This window comes from Dinoponera quadriceps, unplaced genomic scaffold, assembly GCF_001313825.1.
Source record: "Dinoponera quadriceps isolate SergipeBrazil2010 unplaced genomic scaffold, ASM131382v1 scaffold1290, whole genome shotgun sequence".
NCBI lineage: Eukaryota > Metazoa > Arthropoda > Insecta > Hymenoptera > Formicidae > Dinoponera > Dinoponera quadriceps.
This window is the reverse complement of record NW_014555424.1, coordinates 111,483-139,298: the sequence shown is the minus strand read 5'-3', so window position 1 is coordinate 139,298 and position 27,816 is coordinate 111,483. Positions and strand designations below refer to the sequence as shown.

Below are 27,816 nucleotides of genomic sequence, written 5' to 3'. Positions count from 1 at the left end.
CCCCTCATTCTTCAACGATTGGTCTAGATATATTACCTCTTGTCCACAATTTTGCTTTAAGACGTAAGTAATAAGCAAATTAACTAACCACGATCGATTATTTTTCTAACAAATGACCGTGATTGATCAATTTGAATAGTGTTTACGTACTTAATATAAGTTTGTGGACAAAGAATTAAGTGAAGTCTACAATGAGAATTTAAAGGTCTGTTCGTTTTCGCTGCACCGTTGAACTAGTGCAATAAGTTGAAGCAAGACAAGTATATGTTTTTTCACTTCAACTTATTGCATTAGTTCAGCGGTGCAGCGAAAACGAACAGACCTTAAGGCGTAAGCCTGAAAAAATTGACCAATCCATTGAGAATGTGTCGAACGAGTTTGTCGGATAGAGAATTTTTAGAGTCTCTAATATTTTCTCTAGATATAATACCATCCTCAATGAGCGAACGTCGATGATTCTCAACATCGATAATTCGGCCTATCTCTACTTGCCAGCCTCCTCCCCGTACCACACACAGTGACGTTCCGTCTATCGGTTGATCGCATCCACTGCGCGTTGCTATTCGAATAGACGGAACGTTTCTGGATGTGTGTGTAATGGAGGGGAAAAACGCTGGCAAACTCGAAAACGCACGATTGCTTCAACCACGTTCAGCCATATTTGTCATATTCCGCCGCTGGTGTGTGAACATCAGTTAGGTGGAATCGTATATATCTTGCTGAACAACCAACGAAACTTGTACGGAAGCAGGATATAATATGCATGAGAGACCGATAAAAGAAAAGTACAGTTGTCATTACAAAGCAAAGGGGCACATATTCCACGTGGGACTCGCGACGCGTCGTGTCATACGCGTGTGATGTAGCATATACCGGCGAAAAGTTTGTTGTTATTGAGACTCGAGTGGCCCCGCCAAAACTCTGTAGTGTCGCTGAACGTGACTCGTTGTCGTGTTGGCGAGATTCGTGAACGTTATCGCCGGAATTTGCATTGAGTTTACGAGTTACGCGCTGTGTGCGCGTCCTGACTGACGCGTGAAGCAGCTTCACTAGCTCTCAATATTTCGTCGGCGTGGACTTTATCGTATAAGCTCCTGGAACAAATGTGATTATTATTTTATTTTTATTACACGATACAGATCAATTAAGAAAAATGGTACCTCTAGGCCCATCGCCGGGCCATCAAGCGTCCGTTGGTAATTCCACAGGTGCAGCCGCCAGTGGTACAAAAAGCAACACAATAGTGGTGAGTTATATGTTTGAATTATATTAAGAAAGTTTAGATTTTTGGAACCATTTAAAAGTACTAAAATTGATTATTTATTAGTTCAGTTAGAATTTATCAATAATACTTAGAAAGTATATTAATGTTTATCAGTGGTATAAACAGTGGAAAAGGAGATAGAGAAAGAAAAAAATCCTTTAAAGCTAAATTTGTTTTGGATGCTTTTGTGCTGAAAGCATCCAAAACAAATCCATTCCATCTTTCTTTAGCATGTGATGAACATTAAAGATAGAATGATGCTTTCAGCACAAAAGCGTCTAAAATGAGCTTAAAGAGAAAAAGGTTAGGAAGTATTAATAACCTGTATCTTGGTTTCTTTTCAGAAGCCTAATTATACATTAAAATATACTTTAGCTGGTCATACCAAGGCAGTTTCATCTGTAAAATTTAGTCCAAATGGAGAATGGTTGGCAAGCTCCGGTAAATAATCTTTATATATTTTAGCTTTTTTGCAGTAATTTATCTATAGTATAATAATATATTTTTAATTATTAGCTGCGGATAAACTTATCAAAATTTGGGGATCCTACGATGGAAAATTTGAGAAGACCATATCCGGCCACAAACTTGGTATTTCGGATGTAGCATGGTCTAGTGACAGTAGGTTGTTAGTATCAGGCTCTGATGATAAAACTTTAAAAATATGGGAATTGAGCTCTGTAAGTGAAATTTGTCTCAAAATGATTGAAAATAGACACATTGTATTTTTTCTTACACACACATATAAAATTCAATATTTTAATCTTTGAATCCTAATTTATAGGGGAAATGTTTAAAAACATTGAAAGGACATAGTAATTACGTCTTCTGTTGTAATTTTAACCCACAATCCAACCTCATAGTTTCTGGTTCTGTAAGTAACTGAAGTATTATTTTGATTACACACATAATAATATTCTAAGTTTAAATATTTTAATATAAATACCTAGTAGTTATTATAATTTCTCTAAACATTTCAATTTTTTTTCGTATATATAGTTTTATGTAGTTACATGCAATGGTTTTAAGCAGTTTAAAAAGTATATTTGTTTTAAATGAAAATTCTGGTAATTACATTTGAGAGATGGTCGAAGTATAAGTGCATATATAACTGTTCTGTAATATTTTTTTAATGTCAAAATGTAGAATCTACAATGTTATATATGACTCTAAACATTTTAAATACAGGAAAATTCTAAATATAAAGAAATATTTGTTTTCAGTTCGATGAGAGTGTACGTATTTGGGATGTTAGGACAGGAAAATGTCTTAAAACTTTACCAGCCCATTCAGATCCAGTGAGTGCAGTACATTTCAATAGGGATGGTTCCTTAATCGTGTCGAGTAGTTACGATGGATTATGGTCAGTATCACAACTCTAATTAATTTTACAATTGAGATAATTTGTGAAATCCTCAAAAATTTATAAATACAACAAAACAATAAAACTTAGTTTTATTAATTTGTACAAAAAAAGAGTTATTTATACGAGTTTATTTAAAACATTTTTAAACTTTGTAACAATGCACTCAATAATATTCGTGCGTTAAATAATATTGATGTAGACTTATAGGCTCGCTTAAAAAAATAACGATATTAAGAGTCGCATGATTTCGCATATTGCAGTCGAATTTGGGACACGGCGTCAGGACAATGCCTAAAAACATTGATCGACGACGATAATCCGCCAGTGTCGTTTGTTAAGTTTTCGCCGAATGGGAAGTACATCTTAGCAGCTACGTTAGATAACACGTTGAAACTCTGGGACTATAGTAAAGGGAAGTGCTTAAAAACCTACACTGGCCACAAGAACGAAAAATATTGCATCTTTGCGAATTTCTCTGTAACAGGTGGCAAGGTATATAGCTTACCAGACTAATTCTCTAATAGTGTAGTAGTGTAATAAACAGTGAAAATTACTTAAAATAATTGGAAATTTACATAATATTCTTAATGTAGTGGATCGTATCCGGTTCTGAAGATAACATGGTGTACATTTGGAATCTACAGACGAAGGAGATTGTACAGAAGCTACAAGGTCACACAGGTAAGCATATGAATTTAACAATCTTGCAAAAATGTTGAGCAATATATGGATACATAAACGTGGTGGTTTTAACGTATATATGTTTGCAGATGTGGTACTTTGTACAACTTGTCACCCTACGGATAATATCATAGCTTCTGCGGCGCTTGAAAACGACAAAACCATTAAACTTTGGAAAAGTGATACATAATAAAGACTTGAATATTGTTCTCATATGAGCTCTTCCTGTACAAATCGTGCTACTACTTTGCTGGGAAATTCTAAGGTGTAATAGCTCCTGTAAACAGGATACGATAACAAACAAAATGATTTACCAATTTGTGCTTGTCTATAAAAATGAAAGATTGATTTATTATCGCGTTGTTTCCCTGTTGCATTTTTGTCTGTAGGAGCTATTACATCGTGCAGATACATACGTACAAAAGTAACTAGATACGAAACACACATACAAAATGCAGACGTGTTATTTTATTATCAACGATGCTAGATTTTTTCTAGCCTAGGATGAAATATTTGATTTTTATTTTAGCGATTTACTTTCAAAGAAAAGGAATGTCTTTAAGAACCCATTATCATTTCTTATGAAGAAATTTATTTAAAAAATATTTTGTGTAAATATATATATATATATAATACGTATGTAAAATGTTATATATATATAACTATGTAACAATGATATATATAATATTCTTATTTAAATCTTAAACATTTATTTTTGTGTTTTAGGGAATTTTAACGTATGTTATATAATACCATATTTAAATTTTTGGCATCATAGCCAAGGTTGCCATTTGGAGTACATACGGCCCAAGACATTGAGGTCCGTCGCTTGATCCAATAAACAGTTCACCTGAAATACAATTAATAATACTACTTCAACAAAAAGAAATTTTAGAAAACTATAAGAAATGTTAATACATATGGCGATCACACATAAATAATATATCATGTATAAGAAGTTTCATAATTCACATAATATAAAGTAATTATTTTAATTAATTACTAATTAGTAGAAATTTTAATAGTATGTCAATATATGCGCAGTAATTTTTATCAGAAAATTTTATTTCATAATTAATATCGTTATTATTTACACTATAATGGTGGCAACAGGAGTGAAATAATACCTGTTCGGTAGGTGTCAAACAGTCGTTTTGCACAGCTCCCCGTACTTTCATAGACTCATTGCCGATGATAATAGCTCGACATTTTGTAAAGTACTCATCATTGTGCGCTTCTTTTAATTGCTTTACCGTGATAAGTGATGGATGGATCCCGTTTAATTTCTTCTCAACCGTCATGATATTTCTTTTAAATGACCGTATCGAGTCTGTAAATTATCCAGATACTATATATTATCTCGTATTGATAAATTTTTATGATACATTATCTTTCGAAGATTATAAAATATTTTTTCATTTGATTTTTAATATAAAATATAATTATTCTATAATGATCATTTATAATTTATATATGTGCGTGTTATAATATATAAATTTATGTTTTATAAGTCAATTTAAAAATGATTATTCTACTTCTATCAAATTACTTTTTAGTAACAGATTAATCGGCCAACTTGGAGACGTTTCCTTAACAAAAATGTTGAAACACTAAATTGAAACACTAGACTAGGAAACCAAATTGATGATTGAGCACTAAACCTAGAATGTCAAAGTTGGACAATTACAAAAAAAACGATTACTTTCCTTGAAATTTTTGGTAAGAAAAAATTGTTTCCTAATTGTTCAGAAAATCTGCTATTAAAGAATAGTATAATAGAAAAGTGTTTTCTAAAATTTATAAAGAATAGATTTGACACGTATACAAGCAATTGGTTACAGCAACTTTTATTCATTGGATCACCTCAGATAGATTACCTGTATCGGTATCTTCACCATTGATGTTTGAACGATAAACAGGCTTGTGAACGAAGATATCCATGCAAGCGAGGATCGGGCCTTTGTCATCTCGCAGGGCTCGCATCACGTGAGTCATGATTGTGCTCAAGAGATGCTTTTCGGTGAAGGGCTGTAGTAACTCCAGTATCTGCGGCGTCAAACGGAACGGCACGAGTTCCGGCACTGGGCCGCATATGCCGCTGCCGAAAACGTAGCCGAAATCGATGCCGAGGCATCGTCCAGAGCCCACGACCACCAAGGTGTTCTGCAAGTGGCGGTCACCGACGCCCGAGATCCAATGCGCTGCGCACATCGTTGCGTAACTTGCCACGAAGTTACGTCGCAACGTCACGAAGCTCTCCGGTGACGGGCTGATCACAGTGAAGGCGTCACGTAGAGCGCTTTTCTTGGTCTTGGCGATCAACTGCTCCATCTTCGTCTTGACTTCCGTCTGATTGTACCTGACCGTGGCTGCCTTGTACTGATCGCTGAGCCGTCTGCAGGAAGGCGCCGCGTTCTCTATCCACCTCATATAGTTCTTGAGAATATTCTCGCACTGATTGCTCTCCGTCTTCGACAGCGTGAACCACACCAGATCCTCCAGGGATTTCGTATCTTCGATCCATTGTATGAGGCCGAACGATCTCGACAAAGGTATCACCTGTGACGAAGAAATTGGAAAAATATAGCTTACGTGAAACAGTCAAGTGATATACAATCTGTACCTCGTACGTGTCTATCATTAGCCGTCTTTGCCTGCAAGCGGTGTCGTTGGACAGCGTCCTGTTCATGGTGGCGTACAGCTGCTGCAGGCCGTGATCGATCGTCAGATCCTCGCCGAACTTCACCAGAAACTTGTACTCGCGCCCGTTCTCGCCGATCATGCTGATGCGAATCGGCTTGCGCAGCGAACGCATCACATCCACGATCGGGTCTATCCTCGCGATCTTGGCGTGGTAACGCGGCATGGGTTCTCGGTTGCCGCTGTACTGCCCAGGTATCTCGATATCGCCGCCCACATACGCGTGCAAGAACGGGCTGTACTCCTTGAGCCTCTTCTTGCTGGCGCGACTCTTGAGAGACTCGTCCAACAAATCCTTGATGCGCTGGATACTCGCTCGCGTGGCGTCGCAATCCGCTGGATTCAACGCCCTTATCATGCTCTCGTACTTGGCGATCACGTTGTACACGCTGCCCGGTCGAGGGCCCGCCGCAGGTCTATAGACTTTGCTCAACAACGAGGCGAGGGCGTTTCCTCCCTCGGACAGCTGCTTCGTCGCCTCATTTAGGTGATACTTCAGATAGAGCTCCGGCTGCGCCACGTACTGTATCGCTGACAGAAACTGCCGGACCTCGGCCACCTTGCCCCGCAGAAGCTCACGGATCCTTTGGGTCGCACGATCGCGCGACAGAGCGGGGTTCTTCTCCACCGCCAAGTGGTACGTGTAGGCGACCGCGTCGGGATACTTCTCGGCGAGCCTCTCGACGATGGGTACGACCAGGAACGCGATCGACGTGCCCAGGTGGGAGAACAGCAGGTCCCGCCAGCGCAGGAAGAGCCACGGCTGCGGCTTGACGGACTTTCCTTGGAATATTTGTTGCGCCGTGTCGTTTCGCAGCAGCCATTCGGGACGCAAGAGGCAGGGGAAGTAGTGAGTAGCCTCGTGATAATCGTGGTACATGGCCTGCAACGTGGCGAACACGAAATCCAGGAAGATCTCGTTCTTCTCCGCCTCGCTCGTGACCCTGCCGTCCGTCAGCCGGCTGTAGCAGTGTCTGGTCAAGGCGTAATAGTGCTCACCGATGCTGCGGCTGGCCGCCGTCACCGTTGACGCTTTGTCACTGCAGGACCTTAGTTTGTTCAGGCCGTACTGCAGCAGGAGCTCTCTCACGCCGGCCAGGTTGTCCGACTCTTCCGCGCCTATGTCTCGGAGGATCCCGCCTTCTTCGTGGCCGACCGTCAGCAACGCTTTGGCGAAGACGTCGCTCTCTCTGGTCAGACGCTCGATCGTCCAGGCCAGAGCGCCGATGTGTTCCCTCACAGCGATACTCGTGTTGACGCCGACGTCGTCATTCAGCAACCCATGCGAGTCACTCCAGGAGCCGGCGTAGTGGCTCATCTTCTCGCGCGCGTCCGCCTCGAGATTGGCGCACATGCACTTGATCTTCGCCTCGAGCAGCATCCGCCGAGGCTGCAGCTCGGCCGAGACGTTCCGCAGGTAATTCGAGTGCTTTTTCGCGATATACCGGTGCTTCTGTTTCAACGCCGCGTCGATGATGCCCAGCCACATATGGTGATTCGCCTGACGTATCCGTATTCTGATATCTTGGGCGCGTCCAACGCAGTCCTCGTCTGCAATGTTATCCAGCGTATAGTCGAACAGCATCGAAGAATATCTTCGATAAGCGGCTAACTTGTTCCATTGTACGAGATTGTCTCGCGTCGTCGGTGCTTTCGCCGCCCAGTAGTTCAGCACGGTGGCCATCTTGTCCAAGTAATCCGCGTTGTCGGTGTACCGGAGGACCTTCAACGTGGCGTCCAAGTCGCTCATGAGCTGCAGCTTCCGTAATTTGCGCATCCCCAGCTCGGTGCTGAGCGAGTTCAACCTGACCCATTGCTCTCCCGTCTTGTCCAGAAGATCGTAGAGCAGATCGCCCGTTTTCCTCGGTGGACCCTTCAGCAGGAACACGACCAGGTTCTCGCCTACCTGCGATTTGACGTGCTCCATTCGGCTGGGATCGTTTATCCACGATTCGATCATTCGCAGATCATCGTCACTGGTCTCCCAGCTTCTGGGGTCGTCCGCCAACATTTGCACGTACGCGTCGCACATGCGTGTAATCATCCAGTCTCGGCACGGGCTGTTCCAGACGCTTGTCAAGTCGCCGTTAGCCTGGATCACGAGCTCGTTGATCTTTGACCAGTCGCACAGGTCGTCCATCGTCCCGAACAATCCTTCCACGCAGTACTCGTGCAACGACGGTACAACCTTCGTCGACTCGTAAGCCCTTTCGAACGCCTTCCTCGCGCGCGACCAGTCGCCACTCGCATTCGCGACAGTCGCTTCCTGAAAAATGAAACGGTCAGAATACAGTTCCATATATTACTTCAATTATAGAGAGAAACAATTTCTCTGAGTTCAATCTCATCTCCTCATTAACGTATTAATGTATTAGTTAATCAACGTAGTTAATATAACATATATTATATTTTGAGAAACACAAATCCTGAAAGACTTCTATAACCGTGAGCCGTAGGAATGGCTATTGAATTTTTTTTCCCACAATATACAGAAATTATAATAATTAATATTCAATGAATTGGATAAGTTAAATCATCATATTTTAACATTGATTACTACGAGCTGAATGAAAGGTTTTTAGGAGAGATTTACCTGTACGTTCTTGTCATAGGATTGCTCACGAAAGATACTTAAGACGGAGTCGACGTCGTCGAGTGATTTGTAGAGAGACGCCAACTGCGCCCACTTATCAATTCTCGCCCGATCGTTGTCGTCTGTGTCATCCTCGTTTCTTCTTTTCATCTTCTTTTCTGAGGGGGGCGACAAGTCAACGAGATAGCTCGCGTCAGGCCGTAAACTGCGTTCCAGGAGAAGAACACCGAGAGCATTCAAGCCGTTCCTCTTAGAGACTCTTACTATGTCGCACGAGTCGAAATCGGTGACGTTCAATTTCAGCAACGTCTCCAAAATCACGGCGTTGAAAGCGCTGTCCTTATCGCCATCGTGTAAGATTCGCTTCAGACTTGTGACAACGCTTCGATGGAAATTATCGGAATTTTCCTTGTCCACGGTTTCTTCGATCAAGGAGCAGAACAAGAACACAGCGACGTCTTTGCGAATTAATCCGTCCAATTTGATCAGCTGTTGAAGCGGCTTAATCAGACTCGAGTGAGGTATCTGGATGTCGGGGAAATCTCCGATCCTGTAATCCCTGAAATAAAAAAGAAGAAGAAAGACTTCAATATCTTATTATATTATGATCATATTCCGAAATAGCATTTCAATTATAAATATTACTTTTATCGTTATTCCTTTTGTTAATATTTTTATTTTTACTATTATTTCAATTATCATTACATTTTATATTATTCCTCCGCATGCTTTCAGATCTGAAACAGCCTCTCACCTGGTTAGACTCGCGCTGTTTCTCTGCTTGATGTTCTCCTGCTTGATCATCTCTTGCCATTCCAAGTTCTTCTGTATGTGCTGATTGCGAATCTTTTCCCCGACGTCCGGCGACTTCAGAAATCTCGGGAATCTCCTGACGGTCGAAGTCGGCCGCGACTGTCTCGAAGATGTCGTTGGCCGATCGAATGTGTCATTGAGTAACGAGTTATCGTCCATGTTTGCAGCTTCATCGTCGTCGATCATAGTCGGTTCGAACTGCAGATCCTGCGTGGCGCGAAGTCTCAGAGCTTCATGAGACGGATCGTAAGTTCCGTAATTGTTGTCGACGCTCAGGGTGCAGCTCATCTGCGAGGCGAGCGAGTTGACGAACATCGGCGTGGCAAGGCTGAGGTTCGGCCTGCGCCAGCGCACAGCGATCCTGTAGTCCTCGTAGGTGCAATTGTGCAGGGGAACATCGAACACCTTCTCGGTGTAGTCCCTGGACAGGCTGGCTAACTGCAGCATCAGCAGTGGCACGAGCAGCGTGTACGCGTCCTCCTCTTTGAGGCTCATACGCGCATTCGTCTTCGTCCTGAGATCCAGCACGGCGATCAGTCGTTCCTTGGAGCGATCCGTCCCCAAATCAGTCTCCTCCGTCCAAAAGCGCAGCACGCGCGCCTGCAATTCCTGCGAAGGATCCAGCAACGCGGCCAGCAGGTTCCGCGTGCTCTCCGACCGCAGAGTCGTCGCGCTCTCGTCATCCGAGTCCGCGGAGTACTTCTTGTAGACGCTCATGAGCACGTCGTAGGCCAGCCCTCGGTGTTCCATAGAATTATCCTCGATATACGGAATCACCAGTTTCACGTAGGGCAGCAGGTCCGCGGGCGAGATCGCCGTGTCGACTGACTCGCGGACGATTCGTAGCGCTATCGTCTCGCAAAACGACTCTCGGTTCGCCAGCACGCTCTGCAGCTCTACGCGATGCAGGTTGCTCACGATGCTTGCCGCGTTGCGGAGCTGCGGTATCGACATCGCGAATACCTCCAGACAGTAGGCCCGATTTTTTTCCGCGGACGTGATATCGATCACGACGGTGATGTAGTCCACGGCCAGGTCGGGATATGTTCTACACAGGACGACGATGCGCTTCAACTGTTTCTCGGTGTAAATCGACCGTTGCGTGGTCCTCGGCGGCGAGCTGAGGATATCGAAGATCCTTTGTTTCACGTTCTCTCTCCTCGCGGTGTCCTTTTGCGACGAGTGTCAGATTAAACGAACGAATAATGTTACTCGAAGTCAAAGTGGATAAAATTTACATTTTTTAAGCCAAAATTGCTTTATTTTACCCACCGTCTTTTACAAAGTTTTCAACATTCCTAAAATTTTGACTAACCACGAAGGCCAAATCGCGCGGTTGTTGCAGCAACGGATTATTTTTTTATTATTGTGGGAGGACATAACGCGTTGGAAAAATTCTATAAATTGTCCAATATTTTAACGATCACCTTACCCGCTGCAATCTCAGGTGCCATCCGAGACATTCGCAGCATCGTAGTACATCCTCCTCGGCTGCGTTCCAGTCGCGCAATGGTCTCAGCAGAAGATCAACAATGTCCTCTGTCAGATACTCGTCGATGATCTCGCGCGCCATTTCGTCGTCGTCGCGGAGCAATCTTACAATGAGATCTATCGCGGCTTCCTGTGCGGAGCCCATCTTCCCGACTAGGCAGGCGATCGATTCCGTCAAGCAACCGCGCCACTTCTTCGCCATCGTATGGATCAGCCCGAGATTGTAGTTGTACACGCGCTTGTTGCTCGTTCGTCGTCTGAGTACCTTGCCGACGAGCGCGTTGAACAGATTCCGAATTTTCCCGCTGTCCGTGATCTCGTCGTCTGTGACGCCGTCCCGCCAAGCCGTCAATACCTCTAGAACGTCGGTGACGATGTAATTGAGATCGTCCGTTCTCAAGTAATCAGCGACCGCCTGCGCGATCCCCGACAGCATGAACTTGGCGTACGGTTTCAACGCGGTGTCGGCCAGGTTACAGACGATCTTCATCATGAAGAGTCGGATATTGCGAGGAACGTCCTTCTGCATGCTCGAAACGAAGGACTTGAGCCACTTGGGCTCTGCTAACTCCATCTCGGAAACTTTCGGAAGGCCGCTGAACCGTCGCAGTATGCCGCAGATGCTCGGCATGCACTCGTGCTCGTTGAAATCGTCGCTCTCCAGCACCACGTTCATCGTGCTCCGTTCCCACTTGAAACCCCTAACCGAACTCGGTAGCAAGGCGCATTTATTGAAGTCGTAGGCGTTGATATCCTCGCTCAGGGAGCAGGACGACAGATCGTAACTGTGAACGTGCGAGTATCCACGTCGGCTGCTCGTTTCTCCCGTCCGGCCATCGTCAATGGCGGGTGACCTGATGTTGACGGTGGTCTCACGGTTCTTCGGATACTTGTCGAAAGTCTGGCTGAGATGGTAATGTTTGTCGCAGTCGATGATGTTCCTCCAGATGAAAGAATTACGCTGGTGATTTTCGCCGAACGCCAGGTTGTAGTATTTCACCTCCTCCTTCAGACTCACCACCGCCAGGCTGAAATTGTACGCGGAGCAGTGCAGCAGACGCACGTTCTCGCGACACGCCGAAACGATTTTCAGCTCCCGCACTGTCATCGCGTCCGTCAACAGACTCTGAAGAAGTTCCCGGCCGGTCTGGACGTTATCGAGACCGGATTTCTGCACGATCGCGCCGTCCGCGTCGATCAACTTGCTCTCCTCCAGCCGGGTGCACATGATCGCCAGCAGCTGGTAGCAGCCGATCTTCGACACGAGCAGAACGTCCGCGTTGCTGATGTCTTTGTGGCTGATCGCGCGCAGCTCGCGGATGTTACGCTCGAAGAAGCGCTCGATCGTGGGCGTGTCGCAACAATCGAAGGCCGGTAAGAGGAACTCTCGCAGAACGTCGAGTCTCTCCTGCACGTTCACGTTCTGGATGAACCTCCGATACGTCATTTCCAGGGAGCAGAGTACGCGCTCCGCGGCGTTGGGCGTCTCCCGGCGGTAGTACTCGCGCAGATGCTCCTTCAGCTTGTCGCTGAAGAGGGATTTGCCGGCGCCGGCGGCGAAATTAATCAGGTAGTCGAGCACGACGACCGAACAGGTGACGGAGAGCAGCGTGAGCAGCGTCTCGAAGCAGTTGACCACCTTCATGGCGTTCCCCGTCATGTCGTTTGAGAGCTGCGGGCACAGAGACTCCCGGTCGTCCTTCAGCGTGTACAGGTACATTAGGTAGATCTTGTCTTCCAAGCGGTCGGTCGCGTCCGTCAGGCACACGAGAAAGTTCCGCAAGATCTGCGTCTTGTACTCGATGTCACAGCTCTCGACCACCTGCTGTACTATCCAATTGCGCAGCTCGCTGTATGAGGGATTCCGCTTGATCTCCGTCGGCTCGGGCACGAGACGCACTGCGATACTGTAAATACTGATCAGTCTCTCCGTGTGGCTGCCGGCCGTGGCGCTCTTCAGACACGCGAATCGCCGGAGAATCACGTCCACCGTGGCGTTCACGTGTTCCCGCAGCGCGCGCCTGTGTCGTTTCAGATGCAGCAGCATATCCTCGGTCCATTTCAGCAGGAACGCGGGACTGTCGCTCGACAGCTTGTCGAGGACGAACGTAACATCGTCCGCGTTCGTCAACACGTACGTGAATATCACGTTGCTGAACCTGTTCAGAAAGTACTCGCCGTGCGTGATTTTCGCGAGGTCTGCGCCGATTATCAAAGTGTCGTTTGACATCAGCCTCACTAATATCTCGATCGTCGACGCCTGAAGGAAAGAGACAATCGTCATTACGTAACGTCGATAAGTTATGAGCGATAAGTTAAATAATTACACAAGTCGATTAATTAATTCGTACCTCGTGTCGCAGAAGTTGCAATTTCATCAGAGCTCGCAGATATTCGAACATCTGCGCGCTCAAATCGCTGCAAATCAACTCTCTGTTTTCGCTCACCAGAAAGTTGAAAATCTGTTCGATCGTGTCCGTGCGATTTGCGAAAGCACTTATCTCCTGTATATTTACGATGGGGATTAACGTTTAGCGTGAAGATGTGTATAGAAATCAGCTTCGCAATATCATAAAATGATTCCATTATTTATTCGATAGAAGTGATTTAATTCAGAAAATGCAATTTTAACTCCAATTTTGTTGCACAGGTCAAAGTTAATTACAAGCTACTCTGTACATGTACAATTTGTTAATTTATTATTATACTTTACCGGAATCGTTCGGTCGAGCCAATTACATCGCTCGAGAATCATCAGTCCGTTAACATGCCGGATCTGTTCGTCGTAAGAGTCCCTCAGTACTAGGTAGTGTAAATTCAAAAGCGGCGGAACGCACTCCCGAACGACATTCGACAGACACCTCCTGAAGTTGTGCGCTAAAATGTCGTTGAACCGTGAGCTCATGGCATTTAACAAAGTCTCCAAGACATGCGGTAATTCGTCCGTTATTTGGATGTTCTTGACGTCAAAGCCGACCGGATGCATCACGCACTCAATCGTCAATGCGAACAACGACTCGTTCCACAGCGATTCCGGCAGAACATCGACGATCTGAGAAGAACAAAGGAAATAGAGGCGTTAGCTGCATTATTAGTTTTCTCAATCGACGTTGCACAACTAATACTCGCTTAAATAACTTATTAAGTTAACTTACGTCGTTGACGTTTAGCAGCACTTGTGCGAAATTCAACGTGGCCATCACAGTTTTGCACTGCAGCGTTTGTAGCTCGTCGAACTCTCTGAACTTCGTCGTCGCTGCGATTCTGACTGTTTGCAGGAACTGACGAGAAAATTGACGAATGCAAGCGAAGATTGCGTGCTCCTGCGTGTGTACCGGAAAAAGATTTTCTATCGGCAGCAGCTGTTTCTCTATCAACCACGTGTAGTAGTCCAAAGCCTTCAACAGATTTTTTATGTGAATGGTCGAAATATCCTCCTCGTTTGGCTTCAGACCACTCAGAATTATGTTGTTCAATCGGTCCATCTTGTAAGTCTCGACGAAAGTCCGCGTCACCTCCTGCGCGGACCCATCGACTGTGTATTGCGAGATGTTAACATACAGCTCCTTACACGTGGCTCGGCAATGTTCGTCGAGGACGCCGCATTGCGACAGCAGCCAGTAGAGAGCGTGTGTCAATGTCGCATCGTCGAAATCGTGCGGTTTCCTCCTGTCCCGGGCGGCCACGTTCAGGACGTCTGCCTTAATTCCCATTACCTTTTTTTTTTTTAATTTGAAATATATATATATATATTTAATGAAATATTTATAAATATTTGTTCAATGTGACACAGAGGAAAGGATGATCGAGATGAAGTCGTGGCTCATTCACTCACCTTCTCAATGTGGTTGAGCGCTTTCGTGATCGATGGGTTCTCGCATCCGTCCATGCTGCGAATGAAACAGTAGAACATCTCCAGCCAGTAGGTTGACACTATATCTTCGTCCTCGCGCAGGATCACGTACAGATGATTGAACGCCACAGCGGCAGCCACGCGTTTGCGCGCAGACGGATGTAGAGCGAAGTGATTGATCTTGCGTACGACCTGCTGCACGTTCGACTGCATGTCTCGTTCGTGCGACGCCTGTTTGATGGACCAGGACGTGAATTCGGCCAGGCATAAGCCGGCGAACTCGCGCAACGACGAATTCGCATCATCGCACAGGCTATCGAAGAGGCAGTCGAGCACGAGCGACGTCACAGACGATAGCAACATGATTCGCGAGCTCAGCCAGTGCATCAGCTGCAGCGTGAATGGTCGGAAGAGATCCCGTACCACCTCGTCGGTGTCGCAACCGAGCGCGAGCAGAGCCGGACACAACGGCGCGTATAATGTTACGATCGAGTCTTCCAGGTCAGACAGGCGTCGCACCGTCGAACCGATCACTAATGTGACCATCGAATGCAACACTTCGCACGCGGCGATTCTGGTGCGTCTGTCGCTTGAGCCGCGCGCCAGCGTGATCACGCGCGGCAGCATCCGGTCAAAGTGGAGCGTCAGACGCGCATCCGGCAGCAATAAGACATACCTAAGAAGCAAAATAACGTCACGTTATCAATGAATAATACAAGGTGGATAATTCGTTTCAAATTATTCGATCTTTTTAACTTTAGTTTTAACTGACTAACCCTAATTTTCTATTCTCACCTGAGCAGATCCTTTCGGTCCCAGGACGTGCCGGTGTTGAGCGAGCGCTCGTGCAAGAAGCTGGACAGTACGTCGTAATCGAGTGAGCCGAGGAACAGTAGTATTTGCCGTTGGAAGTTGCGCAATGTGCACTCGGTGTCGATCAGGCCTATCCGCTTCAGTCTCGCCTTCTTCGTCGTTGTTAGCTCCTGCGATATCTCGACGGCGCTCTCCGTGCTGCGCAAGTACGACTCCAGGTGGGGCACGATTTCGAGCAGGGACTCGTTCGTACGTTCGTCTTCCCGCGACCGTCGGTTACCTGTCCAGACTTTCAGAGCGGCGAGCGCGCAGTACGCGAGTTCCAGATCGCTCAGACCCATGGTAAAGGCGATTCTGAAAGCCGGAATCAGACGCGCGGATGGCACGACGTAGGAGATCCCGGGCGCATCCAGAACGAGGTAGAGGCACGCGATCAGTAGCTCATTGGAGAACGTGGGAAGCAGCTCGAGGGTGTTCGCCAAGTAGCTGGATACCACCAGCTTAATCTCGCTCTCCTCCTTCTCGGTGGTGCGGTCGAAGATCTTCAGAGCGACCCGCGCCAGCTTGTAGAAGCCGGATATCAGCGGATACTTGTACGACAGTCTGACGATCTCGCGCAGAAAATGAGGTATGACGTCGGTGTAGAGGGACGCGGCCGACGCGTCCATCACGTCGACGTAGAGGTCCACGAGGTTCATGAAGACACGGAAGTCCGTCTGATTCACAGCGCTCTGCGTGAACGCCACGTCGGACAGCGCGGTGTCCTCATACTGCTGCTTCACGCGTATGTCTAGCCAGCTGATCAGCGTCGCACACACGTTCGTCATGGTTTCCGCTACCAGCTGCACGGTAGAATAGCGCTCGTACTTCTCGACGTTCAGCAACCGCGTCCACAACGACAGGTAGTTCTTGTAGGATATCGGCGGCCGCTGCAGATTCCACAGTTCCCGCTGTAGCTCCGCATCGAGGGCCAACGTGTGTGAACAACTCCATGCGACTCCGTCGTAAACTGAAACAGCGATGAGAAATAACGTGATAACAATGATGATTTGATAGAAAAGATTTAACGTTATACAGGACATTTTATACGATCAATTCAATCTCTTTTTGTCAAAATTAAATTTACTTACTCGTACTATCGAGATACCGTTGTAGCAAATTTCTGTCAGTGGACGCGAGATTGCAGATAACGCTGATTAATGACGAAATGGCGAGCGCGTTGCTGGATACCTCCAAGTCGGGAAATCTTTTGATCGTGTATGTACTGAGTTTTATGAGGACGTTTATTTTTTCGGTTGTAACGTCGGACACGTGACACAGCATTTTAGAAAGCGCCTCCTGATAGCAACATACGTTCTCTACGTTCGCCGAATTGCTCCGCTCACTTGGGAAGAAAAGATTCAAATGATTATTCCTGATTTTACTCCTTCGATCTCAAAGAGCAAGTTCGACGTGAAATTACAGGAATTATAGATTATTGTAGAATTGTAATTGCAGTTGTAATACAAGGAATATATATTTAAAATATTCTTATCGCTACCTGAAACAAAGAGGGAGAGCACAGTTGGTAATAGTCGAATACATATTCCTGACGTGGTATTCGGGTAGATGCGTTTTGCATGCTGCAACTATCCGACTGTATCCGAAGATGGTTAGCCGCAACGTGATTAAGTCCAAATTAGCAGTTGCGAATACCTCGTAAAACTTGTCCAGAAAATACTAAAAGCAAAAATATCTCAGTAGAATAGATGCACAGTACATTTTTAACGGAAAGAATATTTTTTAACGTATTGTGTGAGCGTAAAAGCTTTATTCAAGCTATGAAAGATAGAAAGCCATATTCCGTAACCATCCATCGACAACTGTCGGCTGGAGAGTACGCCGATATAACTCATGGCAAAAAAGCTGCGTAACGACACATACCAATCCGATAGTTGTCGGTAGACGATTACGAAATAGCACCCCAGATCATTGTTGCTACACAGTTTCATATTGATCTTGCTCACCAGTAACACATTTTCGCTTTCTTCTCTGCTTTGTTCCTCGAGAATCTCTCCAATAAATCTGTAAAATGTTTTCAGCGTGTGCTGTCCACGATCCGAAGTAGCTTTCTCGCATGATAAACGTCGAAGAAATCTGTGCCAATACTGATAATCAGGATATAGTAAGCTTCGGAAACATTTCATATGACGATCTAGAAGCTCGATCGCTGATTTTAACACAATTATGTTGTTCAAGTTGCTAACAGATTTTATCCATCCATATGAGTCTTGGAAAAATTTATCTTTTATTTCGTACGGTGGCTCAGCATTATCTAACATATCCGAAATAGCGTTGAAGTACATGTGGAAGCTATTACTTGGTTGCGCCAAACCACCAGGAACAAACTGCAAGTAAAATTACACGGGTACAATTATTATGCAGCTCGTCTATTCGAGATAAATGATGAGTTAATTAGAGACTAATTTACAAATTTATATATGACACATTCAAGATGTCCTGTACATAGTTACGTGATATTATGTATGTAATATGTATATAATAACCTTGTGAAAACAATAATGGTACATGAGACAATAAGTTGCAAATAAAATCTTTTCGAAGATACAAGTCTCAAATTTAAAAAGGTATCAAATTTAAATTTGAAGATCCTGGTTATATCACAAACACAAGATTGTATCGCAATATTCTCTCCATACCTATTAATAAAATGCATTTCTCAATATTGTTATTATTCACCTTACCTCTTCCAATGCATCAGCACGCAAACGCTTGAAAATTGCATCCACATATACCCGTGATAAAAGAACGCTTTCATTGTGTTTAATTATTTTACCAAGCACACAGTATATAAGTCTTCTTTCTGCAATAAAAAATGTTTGTAATGAATGCCAGCATTCATGATTTTAATTAAATTATTATGTTTATACTAACCCTTTATGGTATTTACACGAAATCCATGTAGTACAAATTGCTTTAATATTCTATCTAGCTTTAAATCCTGATTACTAAATCGTTCTATCAATTTTATAAAGGTATGACAAGCAACTTTCTGGATGTAGAAATTACACTTTTTACACAGCACCATATAACAAATATCCTATAAAATATTATAACATATATTAATCACTGTTCATCAAGAACAGAACAAAGTTTTATTTGTAAAAATTCTAGGATTTATTCTTAAAAAAACAATCCCTTTTTTAAAAATATTTTAAGGAATTTTTCAATTACGAAAAATGTTATCAAGCTTAACTTTTAATTTAATTTTATATAGATAAGATAAATTATATAATCTTATCAAGTTACATTTATATTCTACTGATATTTATTGTATTGTATGTAAATAATATTTTATAGTACCTTAATTTGACAAATATATTGTTTAAAACATGAGACCTGGTAAAAATTTTCAATGAGTAAACCAAGGAACTGAAAACTTTTAATAAATACATTATCAGAATCTTTTCTTGAGACAAAATCTGGATTGTTAAATGCTGAGTCAAGAAAACATAATAAACTATCTTTTCCAAGTATGCCATCCACCAGAAATTCTAGAAACACACAGATTATAATCATATATAGATGTCATTGTATAATTTGACGAAAGAAATTATGAATATACATATGGCAGTTACAAAAATAAATATACATAATATTCTTTCAAGCTCAGAAACAAAAAGATAAAAATTTGTGCCAAATTCTTTTAATAAAATTTATATAGAGTAGCCTTGTTTATTAGAAATTGCAAAACCTTGATGCATAGAATAAACCTTAAATATCTTTACAATACATATATAGTTATATTCTTAATCCACTCATCATCCGCTGTATATAAAATATAGCTAAATTGTAGCACAATTGAAAGAAAGATGTTCCATAATAAAAATTACTCAAAATTCTGATTTATAAACTTAACGAATTTATATACTTTCTACTTTTTATTGTAACAGTCATATGTGTGTCACAATTTCTGAAGTGACAAACGTGCTTCACTTAAGTTAATGTAGCTATTTAAACATTTTTCAGTATTTTACCAAGATATTCGGTTGAAACGATTTGGAGTTGTTCCTTGGCATCCTTTTCCAAAATGTTCGTCAAGGCTTCACAGTTTCCAGTAGACAAGGCTCCTCTAAACCTTGTCAAAAATATTTCACACGAATTCATCCTTCTGCTTGTAAACTTGATAGACCAGTGAACTGACAATTAGTGAAAACATTAGATGGCGATCATCATAGTCTGTTTGTATAGGCTTCGAAAAGGCTATTTTTACACGGGAAGAGTTATGTCATTGGTGGTTAAAGTGCTTTGAAGTGTCAAATGGACGTTGCTACGTGTAGTTAAAAGGAACAAACCTATGTATTTTCAGTGTGCTCAACAAGAAGACTTAAGTTGGTAGCTCTGTGGTCCAGCTGTGACTATTTAATAAACATATCGATGACGGTGTTGATTCGAGGAGCGTTCTTACTCTTTTTGTCACAAAATCGAATAGCGAAAAATAGCTTTGAGGCAAAAAGTGGAGATTTTCAGAGAGAGAGAGAAAAGAAGATAGGTTTTACATAGAAAAGTACACTCGACGTCACGAATAACCACGCGTCTGGGCCGAACGCATTACGATAAAATCTTGATCCGCAGGATGGTACGGATTGTTTTACCGGCCGTGAAGACGAAGCCGAGGCGATCTCAAATATGAGATTTCTGATTACAAGTACCGGCCGAGCGGCGGATCTCGCGCGTCAATCAAAAGCGCACGTAGAGAACCGGTTTTCTCACTCCTCTTCAGCTGATGTGGCGCACGTTACCACCTAGTGATTTTCCGCGTCTGGCCGTCCAGGCATACCACCGACACGATAACTCTCGCATGCGCTCCATTCCAAAAAAAAACCATCAGCCATATTGGTGTGTTGTATCGCTGTCCTCAGTAATTTCGAAGAGTAAAGGTATTTTTCTCGATTGTTCGTTCGCTACTGATCTCGGCGCGACGGCCGCGTTGGATGCGCTCGGCGATCGTTCTTGCGCAACCACAAGTCCCGATCGCGGCCCACCGAACGAGCGTATATGCTCTGACGTTCGTCACCAAAAAAAGTTTGGTTAATGTTGCCACCTTGGCCTCGCGCGGAGAGAGAGAGAGAGAGACTGCTCCGCTCGCGCGAATATGTCGCGAGCGCGTGCTGTCTCACGCGACAATGCGGCACCACCTCGCGATCGTTCGTCTTCGGAATTCCCCCGGATCTCTTCCTCTCCCAGCTGCGTATAATTAACGAGGCTACTGTCTGTTGTAGCACCACCTTCCTTCGTCCGTCACTTCTGCAGCGTTTCCCCTCACGTGCCTCGCGTGTTTGTTCACCGAAAATCATAATCGCCGATCGCGCGATATTCCCTTCGAGCAACAGGTACGGATATCGTCCGCGATATCGGCATTCTTTCGTCGCTGCGATGTTTTCTATCCGCGTCTCTCTGTATTCGAATATAACAGATGACGGGTCTTTCTTCACTGTACAATGGAGATCTTCCTATCTATTATCGATTCTTTGCAGGAAATCGTGTTACTGTTACCTCATTTCCCACGCACCGTTGATTTCGGCTTCGTTTTTCAAGCGTTTACCTTTGGAAAATTTCTCTCCCGTAACATACTGTCTAATGTCTGGTAGAGACGAACGAGCTTGGAGCATTTATATCGCACAATATGTAACATCTTTGTGGATTCCCTTAATATTTATCTTCCTAGCATAGCTTATCTACGACCATGTCATGTTAAACGATTGATGTTATCTTTTCAGCAGATAGTGCATCATGACGGATTCCATGAAATTTGGTCCAGAATGGTGTGTAATATAAATAGAAACTAGAATTAGTTTGGATATTTAAAATCTGAGAAAGAGACATTTTATCGAACAATCTGATATACAGGTTGCGCAACATGTCAGGTGACAGTTGCAATACGGGTGGAGGTGGTGGAGGGACCACAACTTTGAGTACTCCTCGGTATCAACTGGCAGAGTATAGATACGGTCGCGAAGAGATGTTGGCTCTATACGATCGCAATCATAAACCTCCTGAGACATTGCCAACTTATTCAGGACTGTATGTGGAGAAAGCTCAACTTCCGTTAGCTCTTATACAGATGACGGAGGATGAAGCGGTAACTATACATCTAAGCCTTAATCCCGAATGTATTAATCCACATTAAATTTATTTTTCCACTTTCAACACAACTTTTCTTAACGTTACGTTAATAAATATACGTAGAGGAGGGAGAAGAAAATATGATGTAAAATAATGTTTATAGGTACTTGTTTTTTTTTTTTCCATAGTTATACATTTATTCCCGCAGTACCTAACGATGATATGTGTAACTATTTTCAATTTTCAATCGTCAATTTAACGGTCTTTCTTAAGGACAATAGGTATATTTGTTCGATGATGTGTCTATATTATGGTTGAATACTTTCACAAGGTAGCGGCTTTATTTTATTCACTCATGATAATGAAGACAAGGGAACTATTATGCCGTTAAGCTATTGTTCTGTCCTATATTGAGAACTATGTCATCAACTTGTTCTAAAAATATAACACTGGAGCCCTTGTGCCGGTTCTTAATTTCACGCATCGGTTTCTCCTCTTTTCCTTTACATAATCGGTAATACGATTGACTAAGATATGAAATTGAGAATGATTTTAAGAAACGCATTATACGAACGGATCATTTCCGCAAATAAAACATTTATGTTGAAACGGATCATCTTAGGATAAATTTTATATTCACAATACCACTGAATGCTCGCGTGTATTTTTGCAGCGTATGTGGAACGGAGGAATAGCCAATATCGGTGGCCGGGGAAGAGGTAGTAGCGTGGATCGCGGAGGACGTGGTAGAAGTGGAAGAGGAAACATGTATTCCTCTCACTATTCACGTGGAGTTGGTTTCGACGACTCCGGCGATGGGATACGAATCGAGGGCCAATCATTCCAGGTGCGAAGCCTTCTGGGCAGAAATCTCATTGTTTAATCTTTTATATGTCATAAGTATTATTTGCAGGGGAGAAATAGGCCGTTCGATAGATCTCAGAGCGAACGTGGTTGGTCAGAAAGAAACGGTGCTTCGGATCCGGGAGAATGGAACGGCTCAAGTAGTCCTCGAAAAGAACTCAGTCGCGGAACTAGCGGTAGCTCTCTCATGGAGGGTAACTGGCGACGTCATCGCGGAGAGGACGAAGACGGCTGGCGCAAGTGGGGTAAATATTATTCTATATGTTCCTTCTGCGCTGACAGTTATATAAGAAAAGAACGTTTTTACCTCAGGAAGAAACAGTTGGCGCGAAGGTGGCAGCATGGACAGGGACAGGCTGGATCGAAACGAGGGCGACGGAGATGAAAGCAGAAGCGTGCCGACAAGATGGGAACATCGTGGAAACCACAGATCTTCCCATGACTCGGCTCACCATGCACCATCTCGCACCGCTCGTACTTGGGAATCGAATCATCACGATAACCATGACAATCTGCCTGAATGGTGAGCGATCGATCATCGTTTCCGCTAATCGTTACTACGTTACGAATATTTCAGGGCGACGGAGAATCCGAGCGAGAGTGGCGGCAGTTTCGATGCTTCGGGCGCGTTTCACGGTGGCGGCATGTATTCAGATGATGACGACGACGGTGTGGCAGGTGCTTCCCAACATGGCAGAACTCGGCGTGTGTCGGAAGGCAGTGCTTCTAACATAGTGAAGTCTAGTAACAAGCCATTAGCTTTCGTCACGGGTTCTGTCCAATCGTTGAATCGCCATACAAACAATACGGCCGGTACGTTAGCAAGCAAGGAACGACCAAAAACTTTGCACCCGCTCGAGGACAAGGACGATCCTGCCGGGAAGGAGAGGAGGTGTAACTCGCCGGTTAAACCAGCCGTTGTGTTGTCGACGGAAGGTATTCCCGCGAAGACATCCTTAACGACTTCCTCGGATCTCTTGCAGAAGAAGACTGTCGGACCCACGGATAAAGTTGAGAGCGAGAAGTCGAATCCGGGACCTAGCAAGTCTCCGACCGAAGCTCACAAGAAGGAGAACTCGCAGGCGGATGTGAAAACGGAGCCGATAAGTGCCAATCGACAGGTTCTGCACACGGAGCCGGCCAAGGCCGTGGTACACAACACGGGGAACTCTAATGTCAGGCAGAGAGTGGAGGACGATCTGGATAGAATGAAGGAGGAGGCCGATGCTCTGGTGGCTAAGTTGATGGACGAGGAAAGCCACAAAGAGAAGAGCGCTAGCGTACCGCCCGCAATCGGTAGCCAACCTCCCGCAGTCTCCGCTACAGACAGCCAGGAAAAATGGTTTTACCGTGATCCACAGGGCGAAGTTCAGGGACCATTTTTAGCTAGCGAAATGGCCGAATGGTGCAAAGCTGGTTACTTTACCGCGGGATTGTTGGTGAGAAGAACATGCGACGAGAGGTACTACACGCTCGGTGATCTCATCAAAATGTGCGGTAGAGTGCCTTTCACGCCCGGGCCGTCGATACCTCCGCTAAAGGTATGGCGATCACTCTTTTATACGTATGAAAATCGGTGAAATGAAACATCTCTCTCTCTCTCTCTCTCTCTGCGTACAGTTAGCAGAGCAGGTGATACCGCCTGTTCCCAGCACTGTGCCGGCTGGAATGGCTGCTGCTGCTGGTGCTTTGTCGAAGACGGGAATAGAGGATCCGTTGCTGCTGCTACAGTATCAGCAGATGCAGTTGTTGCAGAACCAGCTATTGCTGAGGCAGATGAAGACATCGGCGATAGCGAAGTTGTCGCAATCGGAACACTGGGCGACGCTGAGCCCCGTCGAGCAGAATCAATTGATTTTGCAATACGTTATACAGGACTCGGATTTCCCGGAAGTACCGATCACGACAAATCCGTTTGTGCCTCACCTCGCGTCTCAAGCGGCGACCAATCCTGTCATGCAACTGTTCACTCAAATGCAGCAGGTAACGTGTCGGCATTGTGTTGCTCTCAACGTTTCCGTCGACTGCTTCTTCGGTACGTCGTCATTTATTTAACGTAGCGATATTGCAGGCAAAGGCACAACCGGAGACTCATTTGCCGACAAATCCGCATACAACCGCACCGGCTACGGTGGACCCCATACAACAATTGATTCAACAAATGGGCGGCATACAGAATTTGCCTACTGTTCAACAATCGAACATCGCTCAAACTCCTGCGCCAGCGCAGGAGGATAATCCGATCAAATCTCTGTTACGCCAGCTCAATGTCAACGCGAACGGTCATCCGCAAACGTCTCATATGGACACCGTATGGCCGCAACCACCACCGCAAATGGCTCCTCAGTTTAACGCACAGAATTGGCTAGCGCAGGTGTGTTACATCGTATCAACCATATTTATGTAAAATGAGGCATGTGCGTATTTTTATCGTCAAATATGGTGCATTTTGTTTACTTGTATTAATATCCCATCTTGCAGGTTGGACCCATTCCGGCAATGCCACCTGGTCAGTTACCTAGTTCTTTGTGGGACCTGCATGCTAAAGAAATAAAAACGGAGCAACAGATACTGGTAAATCACCTTTCATCGTCACTTTTCGAGCAGTCTCGGAATAATCACTGTGTCGTTCTTCTACTTTAGGAAGAACAAAATCTTAAGTTACAGGAGGATAGGAAAAAAGAGGAGCTGAGAAAGCAAGAGGAACTGCAGCGTCAGGCGGAAGAGGAGAGTGCCAAGAGAAAGCAAGAGGAACAAGCTAGACAAGTGGAGGAAGCGAAACGTAAAGACGAGGAAAGAAAGAGAAAGGAGGAGGAAAAGAAACGAAAAGAAGAGGAGAAACGTAAGCAAGAGGAGGAACAAAAGAAGAGGGAGGAAAAGAAACGCAAGGAGGAGGAAAAGAAGCGCGAAGAGAAGAGAAAGCAGGAGGAGGAAAATTTGAAGAAGAAGCAGGAAGAGGAAAAGAGAAAGCGAGAAGAACTTAGGAAGCAGGAGGAGAAGCAGAAGAAGGAAGAGGAGAAGAAGAAGAAATTGGAGGAAGAGCAGAAAAAGCAAGAAGAAGAAAGACTCAGGTAAGGACCAGTAGAATCGCGCGCGTAAATGCCGCGACGAGCAAAATAATCAAAGGAATTTATATTTGTACGTAGAAAAGAAGCAGAGGCACGACGACAGGCCGAAGCAGAAGAGCAGGCGCGCCGCGCGGAACAACGGCGTAGAGAGGCCGAGGCGTTACGTAAGCTTCAAGAAAAGAGCAAGGCACCTTGGGCTCAGGCCCCGCGTGCTCCCGCTCCTGCAGCTCACGCATCACTCGCCGAAATCCAGAGACTCGAGAGAGAGAAGAAAGCGGTGAATACCTCTCTTGATTACGTATATATACTCAGGGTTTTCCCTCTATCTATGAAAACTCCTGCGAACTTCGCAGGAAGAGCAACGGCTGCAGCAATTGATGCAGCAGCAGTTGGCACAACAGAAAGCGGTGGAGGCAGCTCAGGAAGCTTCGGCGGCCGACTCGTCCAAGAGGTTGCAATTCAAATGGGCGGAGAAAGCTATCGCTGCCAATAAACCTCTCCTGGTGAAGAGTCTCGCGCAGATTCAGCAGGAGGAGCAGGAACGTATCGCCAAGGTAAAGGTACTTATTGCTTCTCAAATATATGAGCGACAATTCGAACATTGACGACGGCGATAAAACATCCGATATATTATTTCCAGCAACAAGAAAGAGAGAGGCAAGAGAAAGCCGGCCAAAAGGAGTCTGCGAGTGTGCTGCAGAATGCTGGAATATGGGGCACGGCGTCGCAATGCCTGAATTGGGCAAATTCGAGCACGTCGAGCCAGGCATGGTCCAACAATTCAGGCGCTACTGGATTCTGGGACGATCCCACACCGGTCAGATCGAGCACAACTACGAAGCAACCGGTTAAACAGGTCGTTAATACGAAATCCGCTCCTAGCCAGCAGCAGCAGCAGAATAACAAAGCGTCCAAGAGTAAGAACAAGAGAGAAGAGGAGTTAGTGAAGAAGCTATTTGAACAGAACACTGCCAAGACCGATGAGTTTACGCAATGGTGTAATAAAGCGCTGAGTGGTTTACAGGCGTCTGTGGATAGTACGTGTCACTGGCATACTGAATTCGTTTTGCAAATTTCCTCGCTTCCTTACATGCCTCTACCGTTTGCAGTCCCTACGTTCGTTGGATTCCTGCGAGACATCGAATCGGCGTACGAAGTTAAGGAGTACGTTCGCGTCTACCTCGGCGATACCAAGCAGAGTACGGAATTCGCTAAGCAGTTCCTCGAGAAGCGTAGCAAGTGGCGATCGGCGCAACGTCCTCAGGCGCAAGCGGACGATCTGTGCAAACCAGCGCCCGCAGTCAATCCGAATGCGCCTACGGAGTTTCAAGAAGTGAAGGTATATAATAGCCTTCATGGCTGTCGGCTTGACAACACAGAATCGTTCACGGAATATGTAACGTTAAATATTCACTAAACAAATAATCTTTCTCATTTGTTCAGGGAAAATCGAAGAAACCAAAGAAAGGAAAGATGTACAAAGTGGACAACAGGATACTTGGCTTCAGCGTAACCGCGGCCCCCGACCGTATCAATGTAGGTGATCGCGATTATGGCGAGGGCGTCTGAACTGAGTCACGCCAGTTTAACCTCGCGGAAATGATGCTACGCTCGATTCATCAAACGGTTTGTTATTTATTTATCATACATGCTAAGAGGCGCCCGTGGGCTGCCTCTTAATGCGTATAAAGGCTTTTTACGATCCAATGCGTAAAAGAAGAGCTCATCCCTTCTCAGAGTCGATCATCTTCGCCGATGGTCTTCGGAGCGTGGCGTTATTTTCTTACGGAACAAAACTGAGAAATACACACCGACAAAAAGGCTTCACTGTACATATTACTCAAAAAAGAAGAATATATCGTAAGAGAAAAGAAAATGAAGAAAAAGAGGACGGACTCATTTTTTCCTATGTAAGCGACGATTAGGGTTGAAAACTTTTATAACATTTCATCGTCATCGTCATTTAAGATACGCAAGAAAAAGAAAAATATGCCGACCGATAATAATCATGCACGTGGAGACATGGCAGTCAATAGCAATATGTGTATGTAAAGGTGTTCAACGGAAAAAAAAAAAAGAATAACGTTAAAGTGTGCTTGTGAAAATTGCGGGAAGCATCGTCTCTCTCTCTCTGAGTCAAGCACAATTATTAATGATTAAATATGGTGCGTCAGTACTTCTCTT

At 44.6% G+C, this 27,816-nt stretch overlaps 3 protein-coding genes across 7 annotated transcripts; 2 read left to right on the top strand and 1 right to left on the bottom strand.

Annotated features, from left to right (window-relative positions):
- Positions 1–500: 500 nt before the first annotated feature.
- LOC106744095 (protein will die slowly) lies at positions 501–3,529 on the top strand. Its single transcript, XM_014618524.1, has 8 exons — positions 501–1,246; positions 1,609–1,705; positions 1,781–1,944; positions 2,049–2,138; positions 2,488–2,627; positions 2,891–3,122; positions 3,224–3,311; positions 3,401–3,529. The coding sequence occupies exons 1-8, from the start codon at positions 1,154–1,156 to the stop codon at positions 3,499–3,501; spliced, it is 1,005 nt and encodes a 334-aa protein (XP_014474010.1). The 5' UTR covers positions 501–1,153; the 3' UTR covers positions 3,502–3,529.
- A 475-nt stretch (positions 3,530–4,004) lies between these two features.
- Positions 4,005–20,354, bottom strand: LOC106744107 (DNA-dependent protein kinase catalytic subunit-like). The gene is made up of 20 exons (XM_014618550.1): positions 19,930–20,354; positions 19,612–19,773; positions 18,938–19,128; positions 18,509–18,674; positions 18,319–18,437; positions 17,581–17,961; positions 17,115–17,293; positions 16,705–16,958; positions 15,557–16,583; positions 14,744–15,437; positions 14,064–14,624; positions 13,622–13,960; positions 13,260–13,412; positions 10,850–13,168; positions 9,359–10,587; positions 8,605–9,163; positions 5,935–8,277; positions 5,189–5,870; positions 4,439–4,641; positions 4,005–4,161 (listed from the first exon to the last, which is right to left on the bottom strand). The coding sequence occupies exons 2-20, from the start codon at positions 19,739–19,741 to the stop codon at positions 4,084–4,086; spliced, it is 11,607 nt and encodes a 3,868-aa protein (XP_014474036.1). The 5' UTR covers positions 19,742–19,773; positions 19,930–20,354; the 3' UTR covers positions 4,005–4,083.
- Positions 20,355–20,428: 74 nt separating this feature from the next.
- On the top strand, positions 20,429–27,709 carry LOC106744108 (PERQ amino acid-rich with GYF domain-containing protein CG11148). 5 transcript variants are annotated; one of them, XM_014618555.1, is made up of 17 exons: positions 20,547–20,967; positions 21,112–21,262; positions 21,358–21,399; positions 21,485–21,716; positions 22,374–22,547; positions 22,614–22,809; positions 22,877–23,087; positions 23,142–24,105; positions 24,185–24,547; positions 24,636–24,938; positions 25,046–25,138; positions 25,208–25,635; positions 25,711–25,909; positions 25,986–26,192; positions 26,273–26,669; positions 26,742–26,971; positions 27,076–27,709. In XM_014618555.1, exons 3-17 carry the CDS (start codon positions 21,368–21,370, stop codon positions 27,199–27,201), a joined length of 4,155 nt encoding a protein of 1,384 aa, XP_014474041.1. In that variant the 5' UTR covers positions 20,547–20,967; positions 21,112–21,262; positions 21,358–21,367; the 3' UTR covers positions 27,202–27,709. The 5 variants fall into 5 exon arrangements, with proteins under 5 accessions (XP_014474042.1, XP_014474037.1, XP_014474039.1 ...); XM_014618556.1 differs by lacking the exons at positions 20,547–20,967; positions 21,112–21,262 and adding an exon at positions 20,429–20,514 and having other exon boundaries at positions 21,355–21,399; positions 25,986–26,186; XM_014618551.1 differs by lacking the exons at positions 20,547–20,967; positions 21,112–21,262 and adding an exon at positions 20,429–20,514 and having other exon boundaries at positions 21,355–21,399.
- The last annotated feature ends 107 nt before the right edge of the window (positions 27,710–27,816 follow it).